This window comes from Macaca mulatta, chromosome 16 (genome assembly GCF_049350105.2).
Source record: "Macaca mulatta isolate MMU2019108-1 chromosome 16, T2T-MMU8v2.0, whole genome shotgun sequence".
In the NCBI taxonomy this organism is placed as follows: Eukaryota; Metazoa; Chordata; class Mammalia; order Primates; family Cercopithecidae; genus Macaca; species Macaca mulatta.
Window position 1 is genome coordinate 91,845,001 of NC_133421.1, and position 18,167 is coordinate 91,863,167.

Consider the following 18,167-nt stretch of genomic DNA (forward strand, 5'->3'; position numbering starts at 1 on the left):
AAAATTTGGTCCTGAAATTTAAAAAACATACTGATTCCTGAGCAGGATTCAGGGAAACAAATCCACACTTAGACACAACAATGGTAAAACAGGAGCACTTAGCAGATTGGGAGAAAAGTCTAAAAACAGCTTCCCCAGGCCAGGGGCAGTGGCCCACTCCTGTAATCCCAGCACTTCGGGAGGCCAACATGGGTGGATCGCTTGAGCTCAGGAGTTCAAAACCAGCCTGGCCAACATGGCAAAACCCTGTCTCTACTAAAAATACAAAAAAAAAAAAAAATTAGCTAGGCTGAACCCGGGAGGTGGAGGTTGCATTGAGTCATGATCATGTCACTACACTCCAGCCTAGGCAACAGACAGCAAGACTCCATCTCAAAAACAAAACAAAACAAAACAGCCGGGCGCGGTGGCTCAAGCCTGTAATCCCAGCACTTTGGGAGGCCGAGACGGGTGGATCACAAGGTCAGGAGATCGAGACCATCCTGGCTAACACGGTGAAACCCCGTCTCTACTAAAAAAATACAAAAAACTAGCCTGGCGAGGTGGCGGGCGCCTGTAGTCCCAGCTACTCAGGAGGCTGAGACAGGAGAATGGCCCGAACCCGGGAGGCGGAGCTTGCAGTGAGCTGAGATCCGGCCACAGCACTCCAGCCTGGGCGACAGAGCGAGACTCTGTCTCAAAAAAAAAACAAACAAACAAACAAACAAACAAACAAAAAAAAACAAAACTGCTTCCCCAAAGGAACTGAGATCAGACTGATGGCTGACCTCTCTGAAGACACAAGAATATTATCTTCAAAAGAAGTTGAGCTGGGCATGGTGGCATGCATCTGTAGTCCCAGCTACTTGGGAGGCTAAGGCACTACGGTGAGCTATGATGGCACCACCATGCCAGCCTGGGTGTCACAGTGAGACCCCATCCCTTTAAAAACAAAAAAAAAGTTGTAGAAAAATGTCAACATACAGAAAATTCTATTTCCGGCTAAAGCATCATCCTAGAAAGTCATCTGCAGATACATAACGTGTACTCCCCACAGACTCTTGCTGGAGGAACTGACAAAGCAAAGGGCAGAGATCCCTGAATAAAAGTCCATTTCCCTTTTCTCTTTCCTAGAAAAGATGGGGCTGCCTTGTATCTGAGTCTGAGTAGAAAGCCTTGTGTCCGATCAACTGCTCCCCAGGCTCCTGGAAGAGCCCATTGCGGTAACAGGGAACTGAGGTCAAGGAGCAGACCCGGGAAGAGCTTCAACCAACTATTTCATAAAATGTGAGCAAAAGTTATTACTTCCAAATTAACATATTGTTATAAGATTTTAAATATGTATATGTCATTTAATAAATTAAATGAAAATAGATACTTTACTATTTATGCACATATGCCTAATAAATAGTATTGAGTCAGCTGCCAACTATTGGGAAACAACAAAGTGAGATTCCTAATTTGTTCTTTTTCACTAGATCATTTCCAGATGCATCAGAGACTCAGCAGGAAAATGACATGACGATAAGATACAAGCGGCCCCACAGTGAGGCCCCTAGATACACAGAAAATTAAAGTACAAATTGAAAACAGGAAATCCTTTTACCTATTTAGATTGGCCCTCCAAATAAATTTTCTTTCTCTCCTTTTTTTTGAGACAGAGTCTTGCTCTGTTGCCCAGGCTGGAGTGCAGTGGCTTGATCTTGGCTCACAGCAACCTCTACCTCCCAGGTTCAAGAGATTCTCCTGCCTCAGCCAGCCAAGTAGCTGGGATTACAGGCGCATGCCTCCACACTTGGTTAATTTTTTTTTTTTTGTATTTTTAGTAGAGACTGGGTTTCACCATGTTGGCCAAGCTGGTCTCAAACTCTTGACCTCAGGTGATCAGGTGGTAGCTCAGACCTGTAATCCCAGCACTTTGGGAGGCTGAGGTGGGCAGATCACTTGAGGTCAGGAGTAGGAGACCAGCCTGGCCAACGTGGTGAAACTCTGTTTCTATTAAAAAAAAAAAAACAACTAGCTGGGTGTGGTGGCACACGCCTGTAATCCCAGCTACTTGGGAGGCTGAGGCAACAGAATCGCTGGAACCCGGCAGGTGGAGGTTGCAGTGAGCCGAGATCACACCACTGTACTCCAGCCTGGGCAACAGAGCAAGACTCTGTCTCAAAAAAAGAGTTAGGTATCATGAAGAAGTTTGCTAGAAACAACATTTTAAGGAATCCCAGCTTTCTACAGGATCAAGGAAATGCCATGTGCGGCTGATTTCTGGAAGGCGCAGAGGGAGGGTGAGCTCCAGGCACTGCCCACTCTGTGGGCGGAGGGGCCTGCAGTCAGGGTCCCACAGCACCTGCCTCCTGCTTCCCCCTGCAGGCCCCTGAGTGGGGCTGTTCTCACTCCCTGTCCTGGTCTTGGCCTGAACCCTGCAGCAGGCAGGTGAAGCTCCTGGTCTCGGAGGGGCCCCACCACGTCACCTGCTGGAGTTGGCTCCACAGTCTGAATGGGTATTGGCAGGAACCAGTGTCACCAGAGCACAGGGGACGCCCCAGCACCCCCCCACAGCCATGTATATGGGCACCGGCAGCGCGAGACAGGCTGTATGCCTGAAAGCAGCTGAGAGCCAGTGAAGTGACCGTCAGCTTGCTCCCTGCAGGATGGGGCCCCTTCCCAGAGGTGGACAGGTGAGGACATGCACTGAGGCAGCTGCAGGTGACCCCTGGGCCACCGGTGCTGGGGCAGAGTAACTGTTGTGAAGTGGACTAGAGAAGCATCTAGAAACAGCCGCAGGCAGAGCAGGTCCTGCTAAGCCCCCTGGCTGGGCGGCTGTCACATGTTGAGTAATGATGATATGTTTGTCACAGCTGGCCATTCTGTACTACTTAACGACTGCAGCCACATCATTGTGAACCAGATTAGTGATCTTAGGAAAAAAATGCAGATAGACCAGTCTTGCCTAAACCTTTGCAATCAGGACTGATCTTTTCAATTTTTAAAAATGTTTTTAGAGACTGGATCTCCTGTGTTGCCCAGGCTGGAGTGCAGTGATTCTTCACAGGCAGGATCATACCCACTGCAGCCCCGACCTTCTGTGCTCAAGTAATCCTTCCACCTCAGTCTCCCAAGTAGCTGGAACTTCAGGCACACGACACCATGCCCAGCTAAGAACTCAGTGTTTAGGTGGGAAGGACGGTCTTCCCAAAAAGAAACAAATGGAGTATGTTAGGTATAATCAAAGCCAAACCAAAAGTCCCCATTCTTCTCTTCTCACTCTACTTTCTTCTCTAAATTGCCGAGAAATTGACAAACTTCTACTGAGTCCTCCCTGTGGATGTGTGCGTGCATGCACACACGGTCTAACATACAAATGTGTGTGTGCACACAGTCTCGCATACAAACGCACGTGCGCATAGTCTTACAAACATGTGTGCACACAGTCTCACAAACGCGTGTGCACACAGTCTCACATACAAACGCATGTGCACACACACACATACAAATGCACATGCACAGTCTTGCACACAAACGCGTGTGCACACATACAGTCTCACATACAAATGCATGTGCACACACACACACAGTCTTGCCTCAGGGAGTGCTGGGATTACAGGCATGAGCCACCACACCCAAACGAGGAGACATCTCTTTAGCCAGATTTGGGCCTGGCGACACAGGAACTGAAGAAGGCAGAAAGTATCTGGCACTCGGCCGGGCGCGGTGGCTCAAGCCTGTAATCCCAGCACTTTGGGAGGCCGAGACGGGCGGATCACGAGGTCAGGAGATCGAGACCATCCTGGCTAACACGGTGAAACCCCGTCTCTACTAAAAAATACAAAAATCTAGCCGGGCGAGGTGGCGGGCGCCTGTAGTCCCAGCTGCTCGGGAGGCTGAGGCAGGAGAATGGCGTAAACCCGGGAGGCGGAGCTTGCAGTGAGCTGAGATCCGGCCACTGCAGTCCAGCCTGGGCAACAGAGCAAGACTCCGTCTCAAAAAAAAAAAAAAAAAAAAAAAAAAAGAAAGTATCTGGCACTCAGCAGGGGCTCCTCTACTGGATGGGTGGATGGATTTATGAATGGGTAGGTAGGTGGATGAATGACTGGATGATTGGGTGGATGGGTAAGTGAAAGGATGGATAGGTGGGTGGGATAAGTGGTTGGATAAATGGATGGATATGTGGGAGAATGGGTAGATGGATGGATGGATGGATGGATGAATGGATAGATGGATGAATGGATGGGTGGATGCACGGATAGATGAATGGATGGATGAATGGGTGGGTGGGTGGATGGGTGGATGGATAGATGGATGGGTGGGTTGGTGGATGAGTGAGTGGATAATTGGATGCATGGGTGGAGAGAATAGATGGATGGGTGGATGGGTGGGTGAATGGATGGATAGATAAGTGGGATAAGTGGTTGGATGGATAGATGGATGGATGGATGCATGGATGGATGGATGCATGGATGGATGGATGGATGGATGGATGGATGGATGGATGGATGGATGGATGGATGGATAGGTGAGTGTGTGGGTAGGTGGATGGATGGATGGATGGGTGAGTGTGTGGGTAGGTGGATGGATGGATGGATGGGTGGGTGGGTGAATGGATGAATGGGTGGGTGGATGGGTAGATGGATGCATGGTTGGGTGGGTGGGTGAATGGATGAATGGGTGGGTGGATGGGTAGATGGATGCATGGTTGGGTGGGTGGGTGGATGGATGAGTGGATGGACACATGGATGGGTGGGTGGGTGGATGGATGGATGGATATGTTAATAGATGGATGGGTGGGTGGGTGTACGAATGGATGGATGGGTGGGTGCGTGGATGGATAGATGGATGGGTGGGTGGGTGGATGGATAAATGGGTGGGTGGATGGGTAGATGGATGCATGGTTGGGTGGGTGGGTGGATGGATGAGTGGATGGACACATGGATGGGTGGATGGATGGATGGATATGTGGGTGGATGGATGGGTGGATGGATGGTAGATGGATGGATGGATGGGTGGGTGGGTAGATGGATGGATGGATGGGTGAGTGGGTGAATAGATGAATGGGTGGGTGGATGGGTAAATAGATGGATGGTTGGGTGGGTGGGCAGATGGATGGGTGGATTGATACATGGATGGGTGGGTGGGTGAATGGATGAATGGGTGGGTTGATGGATGGTAGATGGATGGATGGGTGGGTGGGTAGATGGATGGCTGGGTGGGATAAGTGGTTGGATGGTTGGATGGATGGATGGATGGATGGATGGATGGATGAATAGATAGGTAGATGGATGGATGGGTGGGTGGGTAGATGGGTAGGTAGATGGATGGATGGATGGATGGATGAATAGATAGGTGGGTGGACGGATGGGTGGGTGGATGGTAGATGGATGGATGGGTGGGTGGGTAGATGGGTAGGTAGATGGATGGATGGATGGGTGGGTGAATGGATGGTAGACGGATGGATGGGTGGGTAGATAGATGGATGGGTGGATGGATGAACAGATAGGTGGGTGGACGGATGGTAGATGGATGGATGGGTGGGTGGGTAGATGGGTAGATGGATGGATGGATGGGTGGGTGGATGGATGGTAGATGGATGGATGGGTGGGTAGATAGATGGATGGGTGGGTGGGTAGATGGATGGATGGATGGATGGATGGATGGATGAATAGATAGGTAGATGGATGGATGGGTGGGTGGGTAGATGGGTAGGTAGATGGGTGGGTGGATGGGTGGATGGATGGATGGATGGATGAATAGATAGGTGGGTGGACGGATGGGTGGGTGGATGGTAGATGGATGGATGGGTGGGTGGGTAGATGGGTAGGTAGATGGATGGATGGATGGGTGGGTGAATGGATGGTAGATGGATGGATGGGTGGGTAGATGGATGGATGGGTGGATGAACAGATAGGTGGGTGGACGGATGGTAGATGGATGGATGGGTGGGTGGGTAGATGGGTAGATGGATGGATGGATGGGTGGGTGGATGGATGGTAGATGGATGGATGGGTGGGTAGATAGATGGATGGGTGGGTGGGTAGATGGATGGATGGGTAGATGAATTGGTCGGTGGGATAAGTGGTTGGATGGATGGATGGGTAGATGGATGAATAGATAGGTGGGTGGACGGATGGGTGGGTGGATGGTAGATGGATGGATGGGTGGGTGGGTAGATGGGTAGGTAGATGGATGGATGGATGGGTGGGTGGATGGATGGTAGACGGATGGATGGGTGGGTAGATGGATGGATGGATGGGTGGGTGGATGGATGGTAGACGGATGGATGGGTGGGTAGATGGATGGATGGGTGGGTGGGTAGATGGATGGATGGGTAGATGGATAGGTGGGTGGGATAAGTGGTTGGATGGATGGATGGATGGATGGATGGATGGATGGATGGATGAATATACAGGTGGGTAGATGGATGGGTGGGTCGATGGTGGATGGATGAGTGGGTGGATGAATGGATGGGTAGGTGGGTAGATGGATGGATGGATGGATGGGTGAATGGGTGAATGGATGGGTAGAAGGATGGGTGGTTGGATGGATGGATAGGTAGGTGGGTGGATGCATGGAGGAACAGATGAATGACTCACTGAAACACTCAGTCATAAAGCCAGTGTCCCTTGCCTTTCTTAGGAAGTCAGCCCGGGTGTGTCTGTGTCCAACAGGCCCAGCCTCCACCTCAGTCAGGAGACTGCTGCCTTTATCTGGAGAAGTCTGTGGCCATCTTTGCTGATTGCCACAGAGCCGCACAGAAATGCCAGCTGCTTTGCTAAACTGTGGCGTTGTTCTCACAATGGTGCCTGCAAAGTGGGTTCCCAGAGCGTCCACAGCTGAGATGAGGTCCTGCTCTGTGCAGTGGCCTCCAACCAGGCCCCACTCACAAGAGGGGCTTCTGCATGCCTTCGGGCCTTCCTGAGAAGGCTGCGGCCAGAGCCCTCCCACTGACCCCAGGCACACACCCAGAACCTGGCCTGCACCCAGGCCACGGCCTCCACTTCCCAGACTCACCTTCAGGCCTGCCCAGCTCCGCACGGAGCCTGTTCCCCATCTCGATGAGCTGCTCCTTCTCCAGGCAGAGGCTGAGGATTTTTCTGGCTGCCTCCTTCAGCTTCCTCTGGAGTTGGTGCATAGATAAGGTCTGGGGGGCGCGTGCCACCGGCCGGAGGTGCAGGAAAAGCTCCCCCTGGTCCTCGGCCTCCACAGGCTCTCCCTTGGCGAGGCCCTGTAACAGAACTCACAGGTAGACACCCCTGCGAGGCTGCCCTCATGGGAGGATGCCGGGGTGCCTGCCCACGGAGCCTCTTCACCTGCTCTCCCAGGGTGGGCACTGCTGGGTGCCACCACTGGGTGACGTCCTTCCAAAAGAAAGACAAAAAGGGTCGCTGCTCCCAATGCTTCAGTGGGTTCCTTCTCTTCCACAAACAGAATAAAGGCCCACAGATCTCCCAGGCCAGGGTGGCCCCCGGGCCCTCACAGCCCTCTGCCTCCTCCCTGCCATCCCTGCCTTCTGGTCACATATACCTTTGTGTCTTTCAAGTGAACACAGTGAGAATCTCAGGACATCCAACCAGCACAGCAGCTCCCCAGGGAGAGCAGAGAGAAGGCTGTGGCCTCTAGCAGTGCCCAGGACCCAGGAGGACACCTCCCGCTGGCGTGGCTTGGCCCTCCTCCACGCCTCAGGGTCCCTCCTTTCTCTACCTGCCGGATGGACACCCCACAACCACCCTGCAGGCTGGCTGTGGCTTCCCTCCTGAAGCAGGCGCAGGGGGAGCACAAAGGCCGTGGAGAGGAAGAGGCTGACACGGGGGCAGTGGAGCTGGCTGGGCTCCCCCTCAGCACCCCAGGCCTGGGCCAACCCTAGATTTGAACCCCTGGGAATCACTGTGTTGTCCTTGCTCAGCCTAGCCCGGACTTGCGGCCTACACCATGCCAGTGCTACAGAGTGCAATCCCAACACAAAGGGATGCCTGGACCAAAAATGGGGGCACAGGAAAAACCAGTGGTGTCCAGGCCCTGGTGAGACGGAAGCCAACGACCTACTTCTCCCGTGCTGCTCCTGGCCCCTGTGAGGAGCCAAGCTGCACCTTGTCCTGGCCACACGAGCTCTGAGTCCCTGGAACAGGCCAGCACACCCTGTCCCCACCAGCTTCCTGGTATGCCTCTCCAGGGCTGGCAGGTGCTGCTGCCTTCCGGGTGCTGCTGTTCTTCGGATGGCCTGGGGCGCATCCACTGTATGCAGTGCCTCTGGGCATGTGCCGCAGGTTCATGTGGGATGCTTCGGGGCCGCGGGGATGACACAGCAAAGGGGAGCGATGTCTGCCTTCCTCTTGGACAGAGAAAGTTCTTTGGCGCCGCAGGCCCCAGCCGAGGCCAGGTGCAGGGCAGCCCCCACAGAGGCTCGCCACAGGCCTGAGCCCGAGTCCAGACTCGCTTCCTCCAGTGAGCGGGCCTTGTGCCTGCTCCGTGAGCACCCTTGGCAAGTGTGGCGCAGAGGCTCACTCGCGGCCCCGGGAGGATGGGCAGGAATGGGCTCTTGGGCCTAGGAGAGGCCAAGGCAGGTCTGGAGGAAGGGAGGTCTTGTGCTGGTGAAACAGGTTGCAGATGGCGCATTGCTGGGGGACAGCAGCCAGGCAGGGGAGACTCCAAGTCCAGGTCGAAAGCCCTGGGTCCTCTACAGGAACACACTGGGTTATTTTGTTACTTTAACTGAGGAAAGAACAATCCTGAAAACAGATTTTGCAAACCTCAAAACACTTAGAGACTTAAGAGACAATTCCCTCTTCAAAAGCAGTCCCCTCTACCCGCAAAGATGCCCCGATGTTGCCCCAGGCCCTTGCGGCTGGTGCCAGGCTTGAGGGGCACTGAGGGGCCTTCTTGCTGTTGACCCCACAGGCACAGGAAGGAGGACACGGATTGCAGGGCCCACGTCCTAGTCAGGTGATTCTGACACAGTAACCTGGGGGGCAGGGAATGAAAGATTCTACCTCTCTTGGATCCAGTTTCTGGTAAAATGTTATTTGGTAAAAGTTTATTTTGATGATTCTCTAAAATCTTTCCACAAAACAAGATTTCTACAGCCTGAGACATATTTAGGAACGTCTTCACCACTGTGTGCTCCAGGGGCTGCCCACCCACCTGCCCCCACGCCTGGGACTGCCCCAGCACCCCCTGGTGAGGGGGAGACGTCTCCATGTGTCTGGACAATTAGGAGGAAATTAGAAGGAAACTAGAAGGAAACTTTGGTCTGCTGAAATGTCTTCACGTCTTGAGGACATGTGTGAGTGAGTGACAGAGAAGTCCTCCTCAGAGGCTGAGGCCTGGAGCTGGTACAGTGGGTTCCATCAGGCTGGGCCGGTGCTCACCACCCCACACAGTCACTCCAACGCCTCTCGGCAGAGCCGGCGCCAATGCCATGGCCAACACTGCCCCCCAGTGGACCCAGGGACATAACACATCCTCCAACTCAGCCCTGGCGGCCAGTGCCTGGGGGGAAGTTTTGTGTTTTAAGGACTGGAGGCAGTTGATGGGGGTGGTGCAGTCAGGGAAGGGCAAAGCCAGGCTGTGCGGCTCAGCCCAGTGGGGCCTGCCTGGGAGCAGAGCGCCCCACTGTTGTCCACAGGCTCTCCCTCCGCCATGGGAGAAGCGGGAACACGTGCTCTGCACACACCTGGCCTCGGCTTTGCAGGCCTGGGTCCTTGGCTGGGGCCGGGGAAGGGACCGGCTTTTGTCAGGGGTGCTGGAGGACACTCCCTGGACCCCTGTGCGCTTCCTCACCGGCCCCGCACAGGCTTCCTGCACGACAGGAGGTAGGCTGGAGACGCCGTGCGCGCCACACCGCGGTACTCGGGTGGATGCACACAATGTGTGACCTGGTCCATCGCCCGTGTGCAAATGTCACCAGCCATCCGGATAGCGCCCTGACGCCGTGTCTCCTGCGCAGGGTCCAGGGCCCCACGTGGCGTTTCTACACTGTCTCTCGTGTGCGGGGACGACGGTCCCACGTGGCGTTTCTACGGATAACGCCCTGACGCCGTGTCTCCTGTGTGGGGTCCGGGGTCCCACGTGGCGTTTCTACACTGTCTCTCGTGTGCGGGGACGACGGTCCCACGTGGCGTTTCTACACTGTCTCTCGTGTGCGGGGACGACGGTCCCACGTGGCGTTTCTACACTGTCTCTCGTGTGCGGGGTCCGGGGTCCCACCTGGCGTTTCTACGTGGGGTCTCCCAGGTCTCCTAACTGGGTGGCTCCCCAGCTTCCATGTTTGGGCGCCCACCAAGCGTGCAGAAGTCCCTCTGTTTGGGCTGCCCGAGGTTTCTTCATGCTTAAGCTCAGGTTCTGCATCTTTGGCAGGGACCCTGAGAGTGAGTCTGTGCCGTCTCAGTGTGGCCCGCCCAGAGGCAGGTGCACCCAGCACAGGCGATGGGAGCTCTGATCACTCGGCTCAGCTGGGGTCCAACAGGCTGCTCCACTGGAAAGCCAGCATTACCCTTGAAAATAAGTCACGTGGGAGATGCTGCTTCGCGTCCGTCTGATGGGAATCCCTCTGGCTCAGTACCCATCTATGATCGCCCAGCGTGCCATTCCTGTCGCGTTCCTTGGCTGGCACTCTCGTGTGGAGGAGCGCCCCGTTCCCCTGACTGATCTGTCCATTGCTATCAGCCTGGACCCATTATTTCCTGGTTGAGTCAATGGATTATGGTCTTCACCATCACTGCCTATTGGCCTAGATCTCGTCAGTGGGGGCCCCTTTCTGCTGGTTCCCGTGCCCTCCGAACCTGCCTTCATGCTGGAGCCCCGGCTCCTGTGAGCACAGCAGCAACCATGGAACCAGTGCCTGGAACTGTGGAACTGGCATCTGCTGCGGCCGAGCCCAGGCTGTGGGCCCTCTCAGGACAGAGCTGGGATCAGATGCACACGCAGCTCTACCCACTTCTCTATACCCAACATAACGGACACATTGATCCTCTACCTGAGGGCCCCGCCCCCTTCTCCGTCTGGGCTCCTTTCCCGCGGCTGCAAGCAGCAACGACCTGGGCCCGCCGTCATCTCCAGGAGCTCAGCCACATCATTGCTTGGCAGAGGACAGAGCCGCGGTGGGCCTCGCCTGGGTGGAGAGCCCGGCCACAGGATGCTCAGACCCAGGAGGAGCCTGGAGCCTGACTGTCCCCTCCATGCACATAGACACGGAGCCCGCAGTGTTTGCCCCGCCTGTGCCTTAGCTCCAATAACTGGGATTGGGCTGCAGGTGGCTTCAGCTCCCACTCTGTCTGCCACAGGATTTAATTCCTCAATTTAAAATTCTGCTTATTTGGGCCAGGCACGGTAATCCCACCACTTTGGGAGGCTGAGGCAGGCAGATCACTTGAAACCAGGAGTTTGAGACCAGCCTGGCCAACATGGTGAAACCCTGTCTCTACTGAAAATACAAAAATTGGCTGGCCGTGGTACACCTGTAATCGCAGCTACTTGGGGGGCTGAGGCAGGAGAATTGCTTGAACCCGGGAGGAGGAGGTTACGGTGAGCCAAGATAGCACCAGTGCACTCCAGACTGGGCAACAGTGTGAGACTGTCTCAAAAAAAAGAAAAAGAAAAAATTCTGTTTATTTGTATAAATTCTTGCCCCTTCATTCTAAACAAGTGGGAAGATAGCAAACTATGCAAGGGATGCCAGTGAGAGCTCCTGGGGCCCCTTGCTGCCCAAGGAGGCGCCCACCCGTGTCCGGGAACACACGGCGTTCAGGTGGGTGGGACACGTGTGGGGGTGCAGACATGCTTACCCCCGCGGTGCTGCTAGCTGGTCCAGGGGCCACAGCCCCCACCGGGCAGGAGCCACCCTGGAGTGGCTGGACTGGGAGCCCAGGAGGGCTAGGGTGCTGGGGACCCCTGAGGACAGCACCTCCGTACCAAAGGTACAAGGGCAGGTGCAGCTCAGTATCTTACCAACCAGCTCAGCCCTTCCTGTGCACACTGGCTGGGCACCTGCTGGGGCCTCAGGCTCCCTCCGCCTTCCCATACCTGCTCTGTCGTCCCCCTAAGGCATCCTCATGGTCTTGCCCATCCCATGCCAAGGCAGCTCTGGCCTGCTCCTCACTGTCCTGGAGCCTGAGACAGCCACGGCCCCATCTTCCTCAGTCCACTCTATTCCAGTCCGAGTCCCTGGGGTCCTGCTCCCCAAGCATGGTGCCCTGGGGTCCACGCTGTCTTCCACTTTGTGCCTTCTAGACAGCATCTACCGTCCCTGAAACCTTCTGTGGATTCATAGGTCACACAGGTCATAGGTTGCTACAGTTATCCCAATTACCAACAGTCTGGGGTACGAAGTCAGGGAGGCTGGCAGTCTGTCCTTCACAGCCTTTCCCTCTGGCCTTAGGTAGGAAGAAAGGAGCCCTGCTGGTCGGCTCTGCCAAGCTGCAGAATCAGGACCTGGGGTCATCTCCACAGCTCACAGCTGTGGCTCAAACCCAGCCATGGAGTTGGGGGTCACTCCCTCGGGGCCAAGGCCCTGACCAGGACCAGGATAGGAGAGCCGTGGCATGGAGCAGCTGCGTGGCTCTGAACGCAGCAGTGAGGGCCATGTGGCCCCCTCCCCACGCAGGGAGGGCCCACCGCTAGGCGTGGGGCAGGCAGGACTGTGCACGCAGACGCCCCCTCAGCAGGCCATCAAGGCCCTGCATTAAAGTAAACATGAGCCACCTTCAGTGTGTGAGTTTCCAACACAAGATGCTGTTAGCTGAAGGGAGGACTGGGATGGGCCCGGGCCTGCCCCCACCAACAGGGCGTCAAGGTGAAGGACCAGGAAAAGAGGAGGCAAGCGGAGGAAGAAGGGGGAGGAAGAAGGGGGAGGAAGAAGGGGGAGGAAGAAGGGGGAGGAAGAAGGGGGAGGAAGAAGCGGGAGGAAGAAGGGGGAGGAAGAAGGGGGAGGAAGAAGGGGAGGAAGAAGCGGGAGGAAGAAGGGGGAGGAAGAAGGGGGAGGAAGAAGCGGAGGAAGAAGGGGAGGAAGAAGGTGGAGGAAGAAGGGGGAGGAAGAAGGGGGAGAAGGGTGGAGCAGGGCCCACTTCCAGGCACAGCCTTCACTGCAGCTCTCGTCCCACCTGAGCTCCCAGGGCATACAGGCAGCAACGCTGGCAGAGCGCAGGCAAGGGCAGTTTCTGTGGCAGGAGCCCCGACAGGCGGGTGGCAGGAGGAGCTGGCGGGCACCCACCTCTCTCCCTAGGGTCACGGCGTCCGAGGCTGGGGGCTGCTTCTGGACTGAAGGCTCTGCTCCCTCGTGGTGGGCTATCCTGAGATGCTTCCCCAGCTCAGTCACCTGTTTCCGCAGCTCCAAAACCTCCAGGTGTACCTGGTCCACCTCACGGGGAAGCTCACGCTGGAAAGCGGCCGGCTCCAGGGGTTCCCGCAGCACCTAGGAGCCATTTCGAAGGCAGTGTAAGGAGTCAAGGCAGCGGCTGGGCTGGAGCAGGCCCCTGGGGCACTGCCGGGAAGCGCTGTGAGTTCGGGGAAAGAGCAGGGGAGCCGGAGACCAGGGCCTCCTCCCCAGCTGGATGCAACTGCCCTCCGCCCTCCACTCCCCACCGCAGCCGCTGCTCCTCCTGCCCCACCCAGCTGGCCGCCCCGGTGGCTCCCGGTACCCTGCTCTGGACTCCCAGGCTGGTGGGGAGAATCCGTGCATGGACAGAGGCAGAGCGCCTTGAAACCCCTTCCTGAGCCCTCCTTCCAGGGAGAAACAAAAGCCTCCAGAATTGCAAGTAACCAGTAGGAGGTATAGATTTTTCTCTTCTGCTAATCAAAGGGGGCAGAAATGGGGAGGCCAGAGGGAGGCAGGCCAGGAGGTCAGAGGGCTGAGGCTATTGAAAGGTAGGTGGATAGGCCGGGTGCGGAGGCTCAAGCCTGTAATCCCAGCACTTTGGGAGGCCACGGCGGGCAGATCACGAGGTCAGAAGATTGAGACCATCCTGGCTAACACAGTGAAACCCCATCTCTACTAAAAAATACAAAAAACTAGCCGGGCGCGGTGGCAGCGCCTGTAGTCCCAGCTACTCGGGAGGTTGAGGCAGGAGAATGCCGTGAACCCGGAAGGCGGAGCTTGCAGTGAGCCAAGATCGCGCCACTGCACTCCAGCCTGGACGACAGAGCGAGACTCCATCTCAAAAAAAAAAAAAAAGAAAGGCAGGTGGAGGCCAACAGGAGGCCCGAGTGAATGGGGGGCTGGGAGAGGGAAGTCACAGGTCACAGAGTACCTCTGGGAGGCAACAGGCTGGCCATGAGACCCACCCTGGGGGCTCTGGGCTGGCCTCCAGCTCTGGCTGCCTCTCACTGACCGCACCACTCCCGGCGAGAGGAAGGAAGAAGAGCAGCGCAGGTGAGAAAGAGGAATGCCTCCCGCACCAGAGCCTTCCCGCCTCATTCCCAGTAACATAAAATATCACTTTCCCTATGCCAGGGACTCCTACGGTGAATTCCTTATGAATATTTCATTTTTGAATTTGCTACCTACACACAAATAAAGGTTATTATTTAATTTACAGACACTGCTAAGTAAAAACCCAACCAAACAATATTACTTCAAGGTGAACATTTTCCCCAGGATGATCATCTTTCCCCAGGATGATCATCCGTGTACCCTCACGGGTACACGAATCTTCAACAGAAATGGAAAAGTAGCCAAGTTCCTCTTCACTACAACAACAAAGATGCACGTCCCATCAAGGTGAGACGTTAGGCATCAGCAGCAAATGAGAGGTCTTGGTTAATCATCTATGATTAACCAAGGTAAAATTAAAAGCTTGTATTTATTTGTATTTATTTACTTATTTTATTCAGATGGCATCTTACTTTGTTGCCTCGGCTGGTCTCAAACTCCTGGACTCAAGCGATCTTCTGCCTCAGCCTCCCAGAGTGTTGGGATTACACCTGTGAGTCACCACATCCAGCCTGTTTTTATTTTTAGAGACAGGGTCTTGCTCTGTTGCCCAGGCTGGGGTGCAGTGGCGCGATCGTGGCTCACTACAGCCTCGACCATCTGGGCTCAAGCAATCCTCAGCCTCCTGAGTAGCTGCGATTACAGACGCACCACCATTCTTGGCTAATTATTTCAGTTTTTAGTACAGATGGGGTCTTGCTGTGTTGCCCAGGCTGGTTTCAAACTACCGAGCTCAAATAATCCTCCCACCTCACCCTCCCAAAGTGTGGGGATTACAGGCATGAGCCACCGTGCCCAGTCTTGTTTAGTTTTTGTAGGGACAAGGTCTCCCTATGTTACCCAGGCTGTTCTCAAACTCCTGGGCTCAAGTGATGTTCCCGTCTCAGCCTCCCAAAGTGTTGCAACTACAGGTGTGTACCACCGTGCCCAGCCTAAAAGCTTTTTAAATGTTTATTTCTTGTCTGTAGGATTTGTGTGGGAAATGGGGGAAACAGCAACTGCAAAGTGTCGGGAATCTGGAGCCCCATCATGGGTACATGGATCTTCAACCGCCTCGACTGGAGTCCCTCACGGGTACACGGATCTTCAACCGCCTCGACTGGGGCCCCTCACGTGTACACGGATCTTCCTCAACTGGAGCCCCTCATGTGTACACGGATCTTCAACGCCCCCCGACTGGAGACCCTCACGTGTATACGGATCTTCCTCGACTGGAGCCCCTCAAGTGTACAGGGATCTTCAACCCCCCTCGACCGGAGCCCCTCACGTGTACACGGATCTTCAACCCCCCGCCGACTGGAGTCCCTCACGTGTACACGGATCTTCAACCCCCCCTACTGAAGCCCCTCATGGGTACACGGATCTTCAACCCCCCTACTGAAGCCCCTCACATGTATACGGATCTTCAACTCCTCTACTGAAGCCCCTCACATGTACACGGATCTTCAACCCCCCCACTGAAGCCCCTCACGAGTACACGGATTTTCAACCCCCCCCGACTGGAGCCCCTCACGGGTACACGGATCTTCAAACCCCCCCCCCACTGAAGCCCCTCACAGGTACACGGATCTTCAACTCCCCCAACTGGAGCTCCTCACGTGTACACGGATCTTCCTCGACTGGAGCCCCTCACGTGTACACGGATCTTCAACCCCCCTGACTGGAGCCCCTCACGTGTACACGGATCTTCCTCGACTGGAGCCCCTCATGTGTACACGGATCTTCAACCCCCCTACTGAAGCCCCTCACAGGTACACGGATCTTCAACCCCCCCTCCGACTGGAGCCCCTCACGTGTACACGGATCTTCAACCCCCCTACTGAAGCCCCTCACAGGTACACGGATCTTCAACCCCCCTGACTGGAGCCCCTCACGTGTACACGGATCTTCCTCGACTGGAGCCCCTCACGTGTACATGGATCTTCAACCCACCCCCCGACTGGAGCCCCTCACGGGTACACGGATCTTCAACAGAAATGGAAAAGTAGCCAAGTTCCTCTTCACTACAACAACAAAGATGCACGTCCCATCAAGGTGAGACGTTAGGCATCAGCAGCAAATGAGAGGTCTGAGGGTGATGCACATGTTAATTAGCCTCATTCAGCCATTCCACAGTGTGGACATGTTTCAGAACATCATGTCACACACCACAGAGATATACAATTTATATTTGTCATTTTCTTTTTTTTTTTTTTTTTTTGAGACAGAATCTTGCTCTGTCGCCCAGGCTGGAGTGCAGTGGCCAGATCTCAGCTCACTGCAAGCTCCGCCTCCCGGGTTCACGCCATTCTCCTGCCTCAGCCTCCCGAGTAGCTGGGACCACAGGCGCCCACCACCTCGCCCGGCTAGTTTTTTGTATTTTTTAGTAGAGACGGGGTTTCACCGTGTCAGCCAGGATGGTCTCGATCTCCTGACCTCATGATCTGCCCGTCTCGGCCTCCCAAAGTGCTGGGATTACAGGCTTGAGCACCGCGCCCGGCCTCTTTTTTTTTTTTTTTTTTTTTGAGATGGAGTCTTGCTTTGTCGCCCAGGCTGGAGTGCAGTGGCGCAATCTCAGCTCACCGCAACCTCCGCCTCCCGGGTTCAAGCGATTGATTGCCCTGCCTCAGCCTCCCGAGTAGCTGGGATTACAGGCACGCACCACCACGCCTGGCTAATTTTTTGTATTTTAGTAGACATGGGGTTTCACCATTTTGGACAAGACGGTCTCAATCTCCTGACCTGGTGATCTGCACACCTTGGCCTCCCAAGGTGCTGGGATTACAGGCGTGAGCCACCTCGCCCAGCCATATTTGTCAATCAATCCATCAAACATTTTAGGAAGATTAAAAAAAAAGGCATCCAATTTCTGAAGCACTGCCTGCTCCCTCGGCAGACAGGAAATCTGGAATACTTTGTTTCTTTTTTTTTTTTTTTTTTGAGACTGAGTCTTGCTCTGTCGCCCGCCTGGGCTGGAGTGCAATGGCCGGATCTCAGCTCACTGCAAGCTCCGTCTCCCAGGTTTACGCCATTCTCCTGCCTCAGCCTCCCGAGTAGCTGGGACTACAGGCGCCCGCCACCTCGCCCAGCTAGTTTTTTTGTATTTTTTAGTAGAGATGGGGTTTTACCGTGTTAGCCAGGATGGTCTCGATCTCCTGACCTCGTGATCTGCCCGTCTCGGCCTCCCAAAGTGCTGGGATTACAGGCTTGAGCCACCGCGCCAGGCCCTGGAATACTTTGTTTCTAGAGGAGATGTTCTGCACTAGGGAAGAAGCAGAGGCTGCAGGGAAGGTGTGATTTACGTATTTACAATGTGACAGGACATGTGGAAATTCCCTCCTTACTTTGCCTCACAAGGAATAAAGGCAACAGGATGAGGACAGCACGACTCAGAAGCACAAGCAACAGGAGACATGAACAACGGGACTGGATCAAAACTGGAGACATTCGGTGTCCTTCAAAGGACACCATCAAGAAAGTGAAAAGACAGGCCGGGTGCAGTGGCTTATACCTGCAATGCCAGCACTCTGGGAGGCGGAGGAGGGAAGATCACCCGAGGTCAGGAGTTTGAGACCAGCCTGGTGAAACCCCCTTTCTACTAAAAATACAAAAATTGGCTGGCCATGGTGGCTCACGCCTGTAATCCCAGCTACTTGGAAGGCTGAGGCAGGATAATTGCTTGAACCCGGGAGGCGGAGGTTGCAGTCAGCCGAGATCACTTTGCTGTACTCCAGCCTGGGTGACAGAGTGAGACTCTGTCTCAAAAAAAAAAAGAAAGTGAAAACACAAACCA

General features: G+C 54.9%; 2 protein-coding genes across 25 annotated transcripts in view; both read right to left on the bottom strand.

Moving 5' to 3' along the window:
• The window catches only part of CCDC57 (coiled-coil domain containing 57), a 116,133-nt gene that overhangs the window by 38,450 nt on the left and 59,516 nt on the right, over window positions 1-18,167 (bottom strand). For all 24 annotated transcript variants that reach the window (XR_013407510.1, XR_013407511.1, XR_013407513.1 and 21 more), the window contains 2 exons: window positions 13,178-13,378; window positions 6,985-7,198 (listed from right to left, as the gene is read on the bottom strand). Coding sequence is in view for 15 of the 24 variants with exons in the window: in XM_077973399.1 (XP_077829525.1) it covers window positions 6,985-7,198; window positions 13,178-13,378 (415 nt within the window). In the remaining 9 variants the exon portion in view is untranslated. The remainder of the gene's footprint in view (window positions 1-6,984; window positions 7,199-13,177; window positions 13,379-18,167) is intronic.
• Window positions 2,926-6,729, bottom strand: LOC144336085 (uncharacterized). Its single transcript, XM_077973414.1, has 5 exons — window positions 6,410-6,729; window positions 6,262-6,366; window positions 5,558-5,869; window positions 4,004-5,391; window positions 2,926-3,676 (listed from the first exon to the last, which is right to left on the bottom strand). Exons 1-4 carry the CDS (start codon window positions 6,580-6,582, stop codon window positions 4,746-4,748), a joined length of 1,236 nt encoding a protein of 411 aa, XP_077829540.1. The 5' UTR covers window positions 6,583-6,729; the 3' UTR covers window positions 2,926-3,676; window positions 4,004-4,745.